Raw genomic sequence first — 13,837 nt, 5'->3', positions numbered from 1 at the left:
GTTCTTCCCCAAAAGTTAGGGTGCGTGTCAGACAATGTCAAGCCTACCTGTCCTTGATCATGATGGAACAATCATGTCCCTCCCTGCCAAGATTCCCAGTCTCAACTTTTGCTAGTTCAAAGCATATGCATGGAGAATCTACTTTGGGACAGGGGTCCAGGTTCCCTTTTCTGAAGAACTTGTAAATCTAGAAGGTGCTGACCTGGTAACACAATGGATAGAGTACTGGACTTGGAGTCAGGAAGACCAGTGTTTAAGTCCTGCCTCGAGCACTTGTTAAAAAAAAAAAAAAAGCAAGTCAATTATTTCTCTCAGCCTCAGCTTCCTCATCTATAAAATGGGAATAATAATAGCACCTAAATGAGATGATACATGAAAGCCTTAAAGGATTGTGTGTGTTAGATGTTATTATCCCAGATGCTAATGGACTGAAGAAAGGCAGGAGTCCTGAGAGGGTACTCTTCTCCTCTACTTCCCCTTCTCCTAAATGGAAGAGGGATTAAACTTGTCCTGTTTGATTCTAGAGGGGAGAGGGTGGAAATTGCAAATAGCAACAGTTAAGAAAGGTACCCAGAGCTGCCTTAAGGCCAATTCTATTCCTTTCCTCACTTTGCATAGATGACCAAAATTTTTATGACCTGATTTAGTACTCTGATCTAGAAGGAGTTTCACATCCAGGCTAGTGAAAGTTCAGAAATTACAGTCCAGTCCAAAAAGAGCAAGAGACTTGGGTGTCCACAGCCCTGGCTTTGTGACCTTGGGCAGGCCTCTCTCAATCTCAGTTTCTTTCTTTGTACAAAGAGAGAGCTGAATTTAACAACCTCTGAGATCCTTCCCAGCTCTGCCATTGTTCTTCACATATCCAGCTGTATATCCTCTTACTTTAAATAAGCAATTTATAAATATGCATTTATGTAGTACCGACTGTGTGCCAGGCCTGTCCTAATTTCCTCTGTGATTATCCCTCAACATGTAATACAGTTGCTCTCAGCAAACCTTAAAATCCTCAAAGGTAGAAAGTATTTTCCCTCAACCTTTTCTGGGCTGAGCAAGCTCACTTTGATTGATTTTTTCTTGTGAGGACCTACTTTTCCCCCCTCTGAATATTGTTAAATTCTCTTCATTTTCTGATTTTTCACAAACCTTTTTTTTTATACTCTACTACCCAAATATGGGTCTGAGAAAGCTGAGAAATCGTCTTGTTTTAAAAGGCTACAACAGAGTAATAGAAGAGCATGACAGGACTTTCTATATCACTTTAAGGTTTATAAAGAGCTTTACATACATTATCTCCTTAGAGCCTTATGACAACTCTGGGAGGGAGAAGCGGTTATTCCCCATTGTACAGATGAGGCAGAGAGTTTAGGGGACTTGCCTAGAGCCCCATCTTAGAATTCATGATGGAGGGTAGGCAGGCTGGACATTGTCTGGCATGCACCCTAACTTTTGGGGAAGGCTCAAAGAAAGACCAGATAGGATCCTAAGTATAAAATTCTGCTGGAGACCTCATACCCCAGGAGGTACAAGAAGCTCTCAGAATTCTATTTCGTGTTTTCCTGACTCCAAGTCCAGTGTTATTATGACCATGTTTTTGCCTGTAGTTACTGTATCATCCCCATTTTGAAAAAAGAGGTGAAGTGAGTTGGTTGAACAACTAGGAAGTGAAATTTGTACCCAGGGCTTCTTAAGGCCCAAGACTAGCACCATATCTGCTATAAGCAACTATTCTCAAGAGGAGGAACTTACCCAGGGTCATGAAGCTCATTCAGGGGCAGCACCAAGACTTTTGCCTCCCACACTAATAGGCCAGTGCTACACTTTCATTACCAGAGATAGAAATAATAGAAACAGCAGTTTCAGGATGAAGATGAGCCTCATGTAAGATTGACTTGAGGTCTTCAGCCTTCTTCACTATCCAAGGGGTCCTTCCACCTCAGGTCAATCACCTCCCCTCTTAGCTCACAATGGAATCTTTGAGCTCAGGGTCTCAGAGGTCCATCAGGGCAAAATTTTCTTTCCTCACTGCCTGATATTTTTTGAATTAACTTAGTTAACTGGGAAACCTCCTATCTCTTCAATCCTTATAGCAGAACATTTGAGTCCTAGGAGTTCAGCCTTCAAAAGGCCTGTGATTGAGGGGGCATGAGAACTGTCCAGTAGTCAATATCAAAGGAAATTTTCTGACTGCTGAGACCACTTGTACATGATTCTGGTTCCTCAAATTCAGTCCATTTCCCAATCTGGTCTCCAAAAGCTAATACCCCATCTGCACTGGTCTGCCTAGAATTAGGAATCAATCAATTAATCAATAAACATTTATTAAGGACCCACTATGTGCCAGGCACTGTACTAAGTGCTAGGAATACAAAAAAGAGGCAAAAATCAGTCCCTGTCTTCAAGGAGCTTACCATCGAATGGAAATGAGCCTTTTTTTGTGCTTGAGTACCAAATGCCAGACAGACCTGCTGTTTCAGGAGAATGGTTCCTACTGGGCTCTTGCCACATTCTCCCATTCTCTCCCTAGGAAGGGCCTTGGCTTCTTGGTGATTCAGGCCCCAGGTACCCAAGTATATGCCCTAATCTTAATATGGGCGTTTCCTTTTGGACAGAGTAGACCAAAAAAAAATTCCCTTGGCCTCTCCCTTGAAGAGAGAAGGACAGAGTTCGAATTCAGAACTGAGGTAATATGTGCCCTAGACGCAAGATCCTCTCTCCCTGCTAGGAGAGTGATGTGATAGAATTGTGGGCCTGGGTAGAGATAGCTGAAGGGTGGTAAGGAGGGAGAGATGGAGGTGTGAGGAAGTGGGGACCTCACTCCAACCTTGTTCCTGTTAAAATTCATTCCTGCTAAAAAACACTAGAAAACATAAGGTTAAATGGACCTTTCCTTAATATAAGTTATCTGTTTTGAAACCAAGAGCCAGCATTACATGTAATGGGGATAAACTGGAAAGCTTTCCAATAAGATTAGGGGTAAAGCAAGGATGCCCTTTACTATTTGATATAGTGCCAGAAATGCTTACTATAATAATGAGACGGATATAATGAAATTAAGGGAATAACCATAGATAAAGAGGAAACAAAATTATCTCTTGGGTTCTCCTACTTTCTATCTCTCTTTATTTGGACAGGCAAGAACTCCCAAAAGAATGTAAGTTCTTCGAGAAAAGGTTATGTTTGGGGGTTTTGCTTTGTATCCCCTGTACTGAGCATTTGCATACAGTCAGTGCTTAATAAATGTTTGCTGAAATTGAATTGAGTGAAACTCTGTGGTTTTACCCAGGTATGAGAAGTAAGCTGTCTATAGGGTGAAAAGAGCCCCAGCCTGGGAATTGAATCTGAGGTTCTAGAAGGAGCTCTGCACTAGCTCCCTATGTGGTCATGGGTAAGTCCCTTCCCTTCCTTGGGCCTCAGTTTCTTTCACTATAAAATGAGAGGGCTGGATGACAGGATCTCTCCTTGCTCTCACGTTCTTTTTCCTATCTGTCCCTCCCAAGTTTCAGGAGCATCATGGTAAAGTAGTAGAAGAAGCCATGAATTTATAATAGCCACCCATGTGTCTTTCATTAGCACTTTAGAACTAGGTGAGGCTGGTTGTGCTACTCTTATTTCACACACACATTCCTTAATGGAGGAAGAAATTGAGACACTGGAAGAGAAAATGGCATGCTGAAGGTTACAACAAGTAAGCGATGGAACCAGGACTGGGACCCGGTTCTAACTCCTGAGTTGCCTCTTTCTAGGAAATAAAACCTACCCCTTAGTTATGGTACTTGTGTAAGTCCCTTCCCTGCTCTGGGTCCTTAGTATACTTATCTGTAATATAAGAGTAATAATTTGTGTCCTATCTTTCTTATTAGGATGATACAAACATATGAGAATGGAAGGGGTGGTCACTTTGCTAAGCTCACAAATAGAAGGTCGTTCTTACTTATCTGAGGACCTGAGAGTGGCAAACTCTCTTTGAGAAGATGTTTTGCAGGGAGGAATACTTCTTGTCTTTGAATGGCACTAGCCTACAAGATGAAGAGGGTTTAATTCAGCTAAGGTCTTTCTTTCTTTGACATGGCTTTTATAGATCTGTCCCTTCCAAATTTCTGTAGCATTATGGTAGAGAAGTAAGATGAAGTTCAGAGAAAAAAGCATAAGCATTTTCCCCAGGGAAAGATATATAGTTACTATGTGTCTAGCCTTAGGGCCAACCTATCTCCTCACCTGGACCCACCCTTCTGCTGGGGCCTCTCATGATGGAGAGGAAGCTAGTAGGCACCCAGTTCTCAAAGGCACTTTGGGTCAAGTCCAGCCAGAGGTATGTTAAATTTAGTTCTAACCAGATCTTGAGACCTGATTGTTAAATTTTCATTGTGAATATTAATCTACTCCTTAGAAACTGGCAACAGCCATAGATTACTTAATTTATTGTTTTGTTGATTATCTAGATTTAAGAAAGTGATGGAGAAAATGTTAATGCTGCAGACTAAACTTAAAAATGTGTCCTACATACTTTTTTCCCCCTCCAAAAATCCTGATTGTTAAACTTTTGCCAACATAACATTGCCCTATTGTTGGTCTAGCCTGGGCCCTGGTCATCTAGAAATGAAAGAGACTGGGCTTATTTTTTGGCAGATACCAGGTAAGGTAGAGGGGAAAATGGATTTCTGTAAATTCAGTCCTATTTTAAAGTCCCCAAGGGAGTTCCCTCTTTCAAATATCTTTTTTATAAAGCTTTAAATCCTAATTTTCTTTTATGAATCTGGATTTTCATGTAATAGGCTTACCCTTATTACTGTCTTTTCCTTAGAACATCAGAGCTGGAGAGGACCTCAGATCCTCAGTCAGAGCTAGAGTTTATAGACACAGGGGACATTCAGAGAAGGTCAGAGTCAGAAGGGGCAGAGAACAAAAGATATAGAATATCTGAACTGGAAGGTCAATAGAACAAAGAAGGTCAGAGTTGGAAGGGCTTTTAGAACAGAGAATATAGAGTGTTAATGGCCCACAGAACAAAGAATGCTAAAAATCACTGGGTCCAACATTTTTCACTATACAGGTCCACAGTGGGGACGGTCACAGCTCCATCTGGGCCTTCCACCCCATAGTGCTACCACACTGCTTCCTCTGAAGCCCAGAGCTCCCTTGGAAGATAGCAGGTATAGCTACCTTCTCTCCTAAGGAAAGTGGGCACTCAATGCCACTGAGTTACACCACAATACACAGAGGAAAACAGTGAGCTTATTAAAGTTTAAGAGACTGGGATGTGTTTAACTACCGACTCAGCCATTGATTAGCTGTGTGATCCCAGGCAATTCACTTCCTTTTTCTGGCCTCATTTTTGTCCTCTGTAAAATGGGAATAATTTTACTTATACTCTCTACTTCATAGGTCTGTTGTGAGGAAAATATTTTGTAAGCCTTAAGGCATTGTAGAAATGCAAGTTAATATGGCTGCACTGATCCTTGTTTTTTGTGTTCCAAGTGTTTGTACAATAAATACATGGTCTCCTTTTGGGAGGCCTGGAATTAGCAGTGACTACCCCTCCTCTGGGGGCTGAGCATCCCAGAGTCTTCAGGACCTCTACATTCTCCAGTTGCAGGCTTGGGGGCTCCCCAGAAGGTTCCAGACCTTTTCTCTCCAAGTCTTCAGAAGGAAGGCATCTTCCTTTCCCTTGTTGTCTTTTACAAAATAATAAATAGAAAAAAATATATATCCATCTATCTCTACACAGGGGCCCTTTCTTCAGGCTTAGGAGACCAAGATAGGCAGGAAGTGAGTGGAGAGATGCTGCCGGCGGGTCCGTCCACCTTGGCGAGGGGCACCCCGTCCATCCAGGGCCAGAAACATCTGTCGACCTTCATGTCTCCAGCGAAGGGAAGCATAGGTGTTATAGCCATTCTCCTCAATCCGTTCCATAAATTTACAGTTGGGGCTGTATTCCCTCTGCGGAAGAGAAATATAAGATTGGGGCAAAAGGCCTTAAAGGGCTCCTCAGAATTCCAGAGAGGGATGTGACCAGGGTCACACAGGAATCAGGGGCAGCACCAGGCTGGCACCCAAGTCTCCATATTCCCAGTAACCCAGTGCCTCAAAGTGAGAGGGCTCCACACCCAAGAAGCATGGTGAGACTTCTGTTTACCCTGGGGCCCTGGCCAGCAAGGTTCCTTCCAGAAATGTTCTCACTGTGGACCCTTCCCCCTTCTACTCCTCAGATGAATACTCACCGTCCCATAAAGTTTCCCCCTCCGGTTCATGGCCAAGTAGAAGCCTGTGTAGACTGCTTTTATGGCCACAACACCCACTCTGACAGAGCGGATCTCCACAATGCCTGAGGAGAGAAGATATTGAGGTGGACTGTGGGCAGCCGGCAGTATTCTCCCACCTGGGTCAACAACTAAGAGATGGGGGTCTGAGTCTAGGTCCCAGCTCTGCTAGTGATTCCTGGGTGGTCTTAGGAAAAGTCTGTCCTTAAAGTGTGAGTAATATAACACATGACCTCCACTCTTCCTGGGGCTGTTGTATAAACTGTGAAACACCCACCGTACAAATGTGAACTGCTAACCATTGGAAATGTTAAAATGCTCTATCAATGTAGCTTAAGAGCCTCGAAGCGAGGAAACTGAATCCCTGCCCTGTCACTGACTAGCTCTAAAATGGGAATAATACATTACCTTCTTTATGGAGCTATTATGAGAAAAACACTTTGTAAACCTTAAAAGGGGATTGAGATGGGAATTGCTGTTATTTAATTATAATGCTAGTAAAAGAGGAATGAGCCATTCCCTGGATGGATGGACCATGGGTGTCTGCACCTGCTGACCAGGAAGCTGTCTCATCAGTCTATCTTTCACGGTGGTGGGGAAGGGTCCTGGGTACCACAGGTGACCTTTTCATCTTCCTTGTCCCATAGTCCAGCTCTCCTGTGCTGGGGCAAGATGCAGGGAGGAGGCTGAGGCTAGCAGCCCATAGGGCAGGTTCTGGGAGAGCCCAGCTCCCACAGGAATGTGGGCAGGCGAGCAGGGCCGGACAGCCGGACCCAGGGCGTGGGAGCAAGCTGGAATGTGGAGGGAGCACCATGGAAGCCAGCTTGGGGGTGGGGGAAATGGCAAAGTCTATCTGATGTGGGGAGGGGGCAGCTAGGAGGAAGGGGGGATTGAAGGGTTGAGGGGAGTAACCTCCTATTTGACCTTATTTCCTACTGCTCAGCTCCTCTACTTGGCAGACTTCCAGATGTGTAGGAACTTGATTGAACCATCCTGAGGTTTTTTTATCCTGATAGGAAAGTCATTTAAATTGAGCAGGAAGAGTCCTAGCCTGTGGGTTGAGAGACCTGGGTTCTAATCTTGGCTCTACAATTAGTTTATTCTGTAATCCTGAGAAAGTTCCTTTCCCTCTGTGGGCCTCAGTTTCCTCATTTGTCAGGTAAGAGGGTTTCCGTTAAATTTCATTAAAGCAGCTAGGTGGCACAGAGGATTGGGTGCTCTGAGTTCAAATTCAGCCTCAGGCACTTGTATGACCTTGGACAGGTCACTTCGTGTCTGTTTCCCTTGGTTTCCGCAACTGTAAAATGAGGATTATAATAGTACCTACCTCCCAAGGTTGTGGTGAGATTGTAAAGTGCTTAGCACAGAGCCTGGTGTATGGTAAGTGCTAGAAAAATGCTATCATTATTATTATCTCTACCACCATAATTATTATATAATCCCTTAAGTACCTTCTAGTCCTAATATTTCATGTTCTAAGGTCCTTCCTAGCCCTGCCATTCCATGTTCTCAGGGCCCTCCCAGCTCTGACATTCTCTGTTCTGAGGGCTCTTCAAGTGATGTCCTTCCCAGATAATATTGAGTGTTTTGTGATTCTCTAGCTCTTCTCTGTTCACTTCCCATGGTTCGCTGGTACCTACAGGAAAACGTCCCAGACTGTCATTCAAGGCCTTGTATAACCTGTCTGCCTCCTTATCTAGCCTCATCTCCCACCTCCCTGGCAATCCCTGAAGCTCAAAAGTGTTGCCAGGCTGTAGAATGGGGTCGGCCCTTGGCTTTCACAAACTGGTGTCTCCCCCCACATATGTACATCAACACACCTTCAGGGCTGAAAAGCTACAATTGAAGCCCTGCTCATCCAGCTAGGCTAACACAGAAGCATTGATTTGGGGCTAAAAGGGATGTTGGGGGTGGGGGAGATCACTGATTCCAACCCCCTCGTTTGACAGATGAGAAAACTGATGCCCAGAGCTTAAATGACTTGCCCAGGGCCACACAGCTAGTAGGAATCTGAGGCAGGATTAGAACCCAAAGAATTCCTGACTCCAAATTCTGTTCTCCATCTATTCTGTCTCACTACCTCTTCACCTGCCTGTCTCAGGTCCAGAGAATCTGTCTTCCATCTCAGCAGAGAGAGATGGCCCTAAGGGACAAAGGGAGAATGGAGTAGGTACCCTGGGGGAGTGAAGACCAAGGGTTACTTGGTAGCCTGGGCACTCTTCTTCAAGACAGCATCCATTCTGTGAGGAGTCTTAGAGACTTCATCATGTCTAACTTTTTCATGTCAGAGATGGAGAAACTTAGGCCAGGGAGGAGGAAAAGCCAAGACTGAAACTTGGGTCTCAATTCTTTTAGGATGACGTAAATCTGCCCTTTCCCCCCTCTGAATCAGGAAATAGCAGCCACCAGCAGCAGCAGGAGAAAGCTTCTCTGAGCCATCCACACTCAATGATCTGTTTGCCTTTGTGGGCAATGACAGATGCTTAGGGGATAGCTGTCTGGAACTGGGGTGAAAGGACAGATCTTTAGATTCAGAAAAGTCTCTTGAATCCTGTCATTCCCACATCCCCTTTGGCCTGGACTTTGTTTCCCTAACTCCACTGTTTTGCCATTGAATCTCTTTAGTACAGTACACCAGAGTTGTCTTCCTAAAGCTCTCAGGCATTTATCCAGAGATTGCACATTCCACAAGAGAAAGCCCAAAGAGGGCCTTTTAGGTCCTCCATGACCGGTCCCTAATCTGTCCTTTTTTCTTCCTTGCTCTACTCCCCTGCAGAGTTTTTATACACAGATCCTTTGCTTCAGTGACACTTCTCACTTCACAGTCCCTTGAAATACCCTGAAGTTTTCTGTCAAGTTAATTTGCCCAAATTTACCTGGTAAGGGATGGGGTGAGATCCATGGTCTTTGGATTCTGAGTCTGTGAGGTGAGAGGCAGGGATTGGCTTATCTCTAAGGACCCTTCCTACTCTGATGCACAGTCCTCTATGTTGAAAGGGAGCATGGTCATGGAAAAGGGCCCTGGTTTTAGAGTTAGACCTGGTTCATGTGCTCACTGGATGACTTCACTTCCTTTCTTTAGGTATTAGTTTTCTCCATCTGTAAAATGAGATTGGACCAGATGGTGTCTCTTAAGGTCCTCTCCAGTTCTAAAGTCATGAGTATAACATCCCTATCAGCTCTAAAATTCTGAGTATCCTTGGGCAAGAGGTAGCTGGTGGAAGGCTTTCTTCTAGGGACCCTCCCTCCATTGCTGGCCTGTGATCTCTCTCTCCATCTCTGCCTCATACACACCCAGCCCTACCCTGCAGCATCTCCTCTGAAAGACATCAGTGACCTTGACAATTCTGCTGATATTAAAGTGCCCTGTTTGCCCTCTCTCCCTTCCTAGGATGAGGAAATAGAGCCTGTTATCAGGAAAAGTTTATAGAACTTCACAGATGATCAGAAATTACAAGACCTGTAGAGAATATCTAATACCATCTCCTCACCTTACAATGGATGCAGTAAAGGGACAAAGAGGACTGACACAGGGTCTGCCAGGGGCAGGACTAGAACAAGATTTACCAGCCCCTGACTTGTCCTGCTGCCCACTCGTGGTTTTCCTTACTCACACCTTACACCTTGTGGTCATGGCCTACTATTCCCCAAAGGTAACTGGAGACTTGGGGGCAGGACAGAGCTTTGGTTCCCAAGGCTTCGATGGATGGCCCACACTGAGGAAGCAGAAAGCACAGTCTACCTCTGGCAGCCTCTGGTCTCCTTTCCTTGAAGGGTACCAACTGTCAAGTCTGAACCCATCCTTCTGCCAGGACTTATCCCCCCCCTGCATACTCATGTACACAGGCACTCTGCTGTGTCTGGGGAGGAGGGGATGGAGATTGGTAGCTGTGTCTGAACAGGATGCCTCTGAAGCTCGTTGAGACCTGAGCCAGGGCTAGAACTTCCTGACCAGCTTCCACCCCGTTCTCTACCCCTGTCAGAAAGACTCATAAAACCTCAGGGGCAAGTGGAAGCTCAGAGGGCATCCTACCCACCTTATATCTGCACAGAAACCCCTTCTATAACATGCCTGACCAGTGGTTTGAACCTCCAGCTGAAGATCTACTGTGAGAGGGAACTCCCTACTTTACTAGAGAATTTCCCCTTTGGACAACTCCGATTGTTAAACAGTTGAGCTGAAGTTTGCCTGTCAGTGGCTCCCTCCCTAATATACAAGGCCCTCTAGGGTCAAGCAGGACAAGGCTTAACTCTTTCCTCATGACTGCTGATCTCGGACTTGAACAAGAAAGCCAAGGTTGGCTTCCTCAATCCCCCCAAATCTTCTCTTTTCCTGGACAGAAATCCCCAGTTCCTTCTGTTTTCCTATGGCACTGCCCTCTTCCTGGTTGCTTTCCTCTGGGTCCCCTTCACTGTCTTCCCTGAAAAGAGTCCCCAGAACTGAGCAGAGTGCCCTAGGGAGCCCTGAGCAGCGTCTATCCTTGGCTCTCATGGGGCAAGTTTTGCTTCTGTTGATGCTGTATCACCTTAGGATGTGGGCAGAGATGGTTAAAGGGGCAAGGAGCCTGAGGCCCCAGGATGGGTTTTATTGTCCAGTGAGCTTCCTCTTCAGTCAGAGCTGACCAGCAGTAACTGGGCTGGAAGGGTGGTTGTGACAAAATCTAGCCAGAAGAGAACTGACTCTCCATCTATATGTGTCCTGGGATGGGTGGAGCGAGAGGTAGGGAAGAGGGGGGGCATCCTTGGATCAGGGTAGAGTTGACGTTGTCCAGATGTCCAAAAGCACTGATGCCAGATATGCCCTAGGGAAACCCAATGGTGCATGGAGAGGCCCAGGACTCCAGTACCATAGCCCCCAGAATGCCTAGGAAGGGACCTCTCAGAATGTTGACTGTGAAAGGGACCTTGCTCTCTCCTCCATCCAAGGGAAGCCAGATACTCAGGTTCCAGCCACTAAGCCCACCACTGAGTCATCTGGTGAGCAAGCCACCCCTGTCCTCTGTCCTCACCCAGGGAGGCACATGGGCTAATGAGTGCTTTGAGATCCCCAGATGAAAGGGGCTGGGGAAGGGCAGAGGGTTATTATCCTCCTTAATTACCGTGATTACTCACTGAGTTCTCATTAAATATAGAAGCAGGTGATTAGCCTGGAGTCCAGTGTTGGGGGTACTCAGATTCCCCAATCTAGGACTAATGGCTCTAGGTGTCTCCCCCATCCCATCCATCCCAAAGACAGTTGGGGCCCTAAAGGCCTCCTTCTTTCTCCAGATTAACACTTCCTAGGACTAGACCCTCTGAGGTCTACAGATAAGGTCAGGATAGCAGCAAAGTCACCATCACTGAGAACGAGGACACCTTGCCCCCTCTGCCCCATGGGAACAGGGAAAGACTGGGATCCAGGAGAGCTGAGTTCTAGTCCACAGTTGTCTGTTTAACCTTGGACAAATTCCTTCTCCTCTCAGCCTCAGTTTCCTCCTCCATAAAAAGGTTTCTTTCTACATTGGACAGTCTAAAAACTTAAGATGGTAGAAGGGCACCTACCCACTGATGATTTAGAAAAAAATGTCTCCATCCTTTGACTTGGGCTGTCTTCTGGCTGCCCCCCAGGGCTTCGGTGGTCTTGCTCTTGGTGGACCCCCCACCCCCTTCCTCAGGCCAAACACTGACATTTCCTTGGGTCCCCTTCTCCAGTTCTCTCATCCCTTCTAGACTTGGTCCCTCTTATTCATCCTTTTCTAGGACCCTCTAGCATCCCTGGAAGCCTCTGGCCCCCCTGTAATTTGGGACTGACTCCCCCGTCCAGGCCAGGCCTCAGTCTCCAGACTGCCCTACTCACTGTTGGGGCAGTGGGGCTGCCGTGTGCCTTCGACCCTGCCACTGGACCCAATGTGCAAGAAGAAGTGGGTGGATGAGTAGAGTCTTCGCCATCGGACATCCCCTTCCAGGTGATGGTAGCTCCGAGGGTGACGGGCACTGCTGATGCTAATGCTGAGGTCACGGGGCCACCGGGGCCTGGCCCTTATGGGCCAGGGACCCCAGGAGCTCTGGGCCCGGGCTGCAAGGAGCAAGGCCAAGCAAAGCCAGGGCCCTGGGGGCATGGTAGAGAGGTGGTTGACTCACTCTTGCTTGCTGTCCAGGCCAGAGGACCTGGTTGGCCTTTGCTGGTGCTCCATGTCCCAGCCAGTTGGGGAGGATGTCAAGTTCAATACAAGATGAAGATCAAGCCCTGGTAGCCCTAGTTCAGCCTCTCAGCCTCCTCACAGGTCCTGATTCCCTAAAGACTTCATTCACATTCAGAAAATTTGTGTTCTACCCCCGACCCACTGTGTGACCATAGGCGAGTCAGTCCTCTATCTCTGGGTCTCGGTTTTTCTCCTCTGTAAAATGGGCAGGTTGGACACTCCAGGAGGTACCTTCTGGCTCAGAAAGTCTAGATAGATGTTTCCTGGAAGGTCCCACCAGAGTCCCCTAGTCCTGGGCAGCCACAAGGAAAGGAAAGTAGGAGGGGTGTGTCTGCTTCGCTGGCTTTTGCTGTCCCCTCGGCCAGGTTGCTCTTGGCTCAAGGATCCACAGGCTTCTATGGAAGGCTCATAATCTCCGAGGCTAGATTCAAACCAGTCCCTCCCACTAGGGTGGGGCTTCTGCCACTGAACAAATGGAGGGGAAGGGGGACGGGCCATACCTGGCTAGAGTCGGGGGTGGGGGCTCATTCACAAAATTCTTTGGGCTTTACTGGCCTGTGTTTCTGCCCTGAGGGTCCTAGTGAAGAGGGAAGGGTGGGGGAAGGGGAGCGTGGATGGGAGTGTGTGAGAAGGAGAGTGAGACTGGTAGATTCAGAGAGACTGAGGTAGAAACAAGACATAAAGTCAGAAGCAGGGACAGACATGGGAACGGAACCAAGACAGGAACAGATACAAAACCAGAGAGAGTGAGAGAAGATAGAGAGGGAGGAGAGGAGAGGAGGAGGAGAAAGGAGGGAGGGGGAAAGAGAGGAGACAGAGAAGGAGAGAGAAGAGGAACGGAGGGAGGGAGAAAGGAGAGAGGGGAGAGAAAGAAAAGAGAGAGAGGAAGGAGAAAGAGAGGAGAGAGGGAGAAGAGAGAAGAAGAGAGGGAGAGAGAAGGGAGAGAGAGAAAGAGAGGAGAGGAGGGGGAGGAGAGAGAAGGAGAGAGAGGGAGAAAGAAGGAAGGAGAGGAGGGAGAGAGAGAGAGACCCTCAGGCCATGCAGGAGAGTGGACTTCTGTTAGTGTGGGAGTCTCTGTGCTGTTTGTGTATTTTTGTGTGTGGGGGTGTGTTTGTGTGCATGTGCCCAGCAGCAGATGTGGCAGCTCAGCAGTTAAGAAGGCATGATGTGATCCTGTGTTGAGGGTGGAGAAGTGTATGTCCATCTTGTCAGTCTGCTGGGCCATGTGTATCAAAGGCTGAATCTGTCAGGAAGCAAGCCTCACATGTGTACAAGTATGTATGTTTGTGTGTGCGTGTGTGTGTGTCTTAGGTATATGAGTGAGTAAAAGGAGGGATCTCCTATCTACTTGTTCACTTTGGCTGGAGTCAGGAATGTCCTCACAGGATCTCAGAGTGT

At 46.9% G+C, this 13,837-nt stretch overlaps 1 protein-coding gene across 1 annotated transcript; it reads right to left on the bottom strand.

Annotated features, from left to right (window-relative positions):
* Window positions 1-1,321: 1,321 nt before the first annotated feature.
* FGF22 (fibroblast growth factor 22) lies at window positions 1,322-12,898 on the bottom strand. The gene is made up of 3 exons (XM_072601737.1): window positions 12,094-12,898; window positions 6,219-6,322; window positions 1,322-5,937 (listed from the first exon to the last, which is right to left on the bottom strand). The coding sequence occupies exons 1-3, from the start codon at window positions 12,353-12,355 to the stop codon at window positions 5,743-5,745; spliced, it is 561 nt and encodes a 186-aa protein (XP_072457838.1). The 5' UTR covers window positions 12,356-12,898; the 3' UTR covers window positions 1,322-5,742.
* Between the last annotated feature and the right edge of the window lie 939 nt (window positions 12,899-13,837).

Source organism: Notamacropus eugenii, chromosome 4, assembly GCF_028372415.1.
Source record: "Notamacropus eugenii isolate mMacEug1 chromosome 4, mMacEug1.pri_v2, whole genome shotgun sequence".
NCBI classification, from domain to species: Eukaryota; Metazoa; Chordata; class Mammalia; order Diprotodontia; family Macropodidae; genus Notamacropus; species Notamacropus eugenii.
This window is presented reverse-complemented; position numbering and strand designations above follow the sequence as displayed.

What these genes read in the sequence shown, in the direction of transcription:
- FGF22 (XM_072601737.1), bottom strand. Translation starts at nt 12,355, where the DNA reads ATGCCCCCAGGGCCCTGGCTTTGCTTGGCCTTGCTCCTTGCAGCCCGG. An exon ending in GCAGCCCCACTGCCCCAACA is followed by an intron (nt 6,323 to 12,093) that starts GTGAGTAGGGCA and finishes TTCTCTCCTCAG; the next exon opens with GCATTGTGGAGATCCGCTCT. An exon ending in GGGGGAAACTTTATGGGACG is followed by an intron (nt 5,938 to 6,218) that starts GTGAGTATTCAT and finishes TCTCTTCCGCAG; the next exon opens with AGGGAATACAGCCCCAACTG.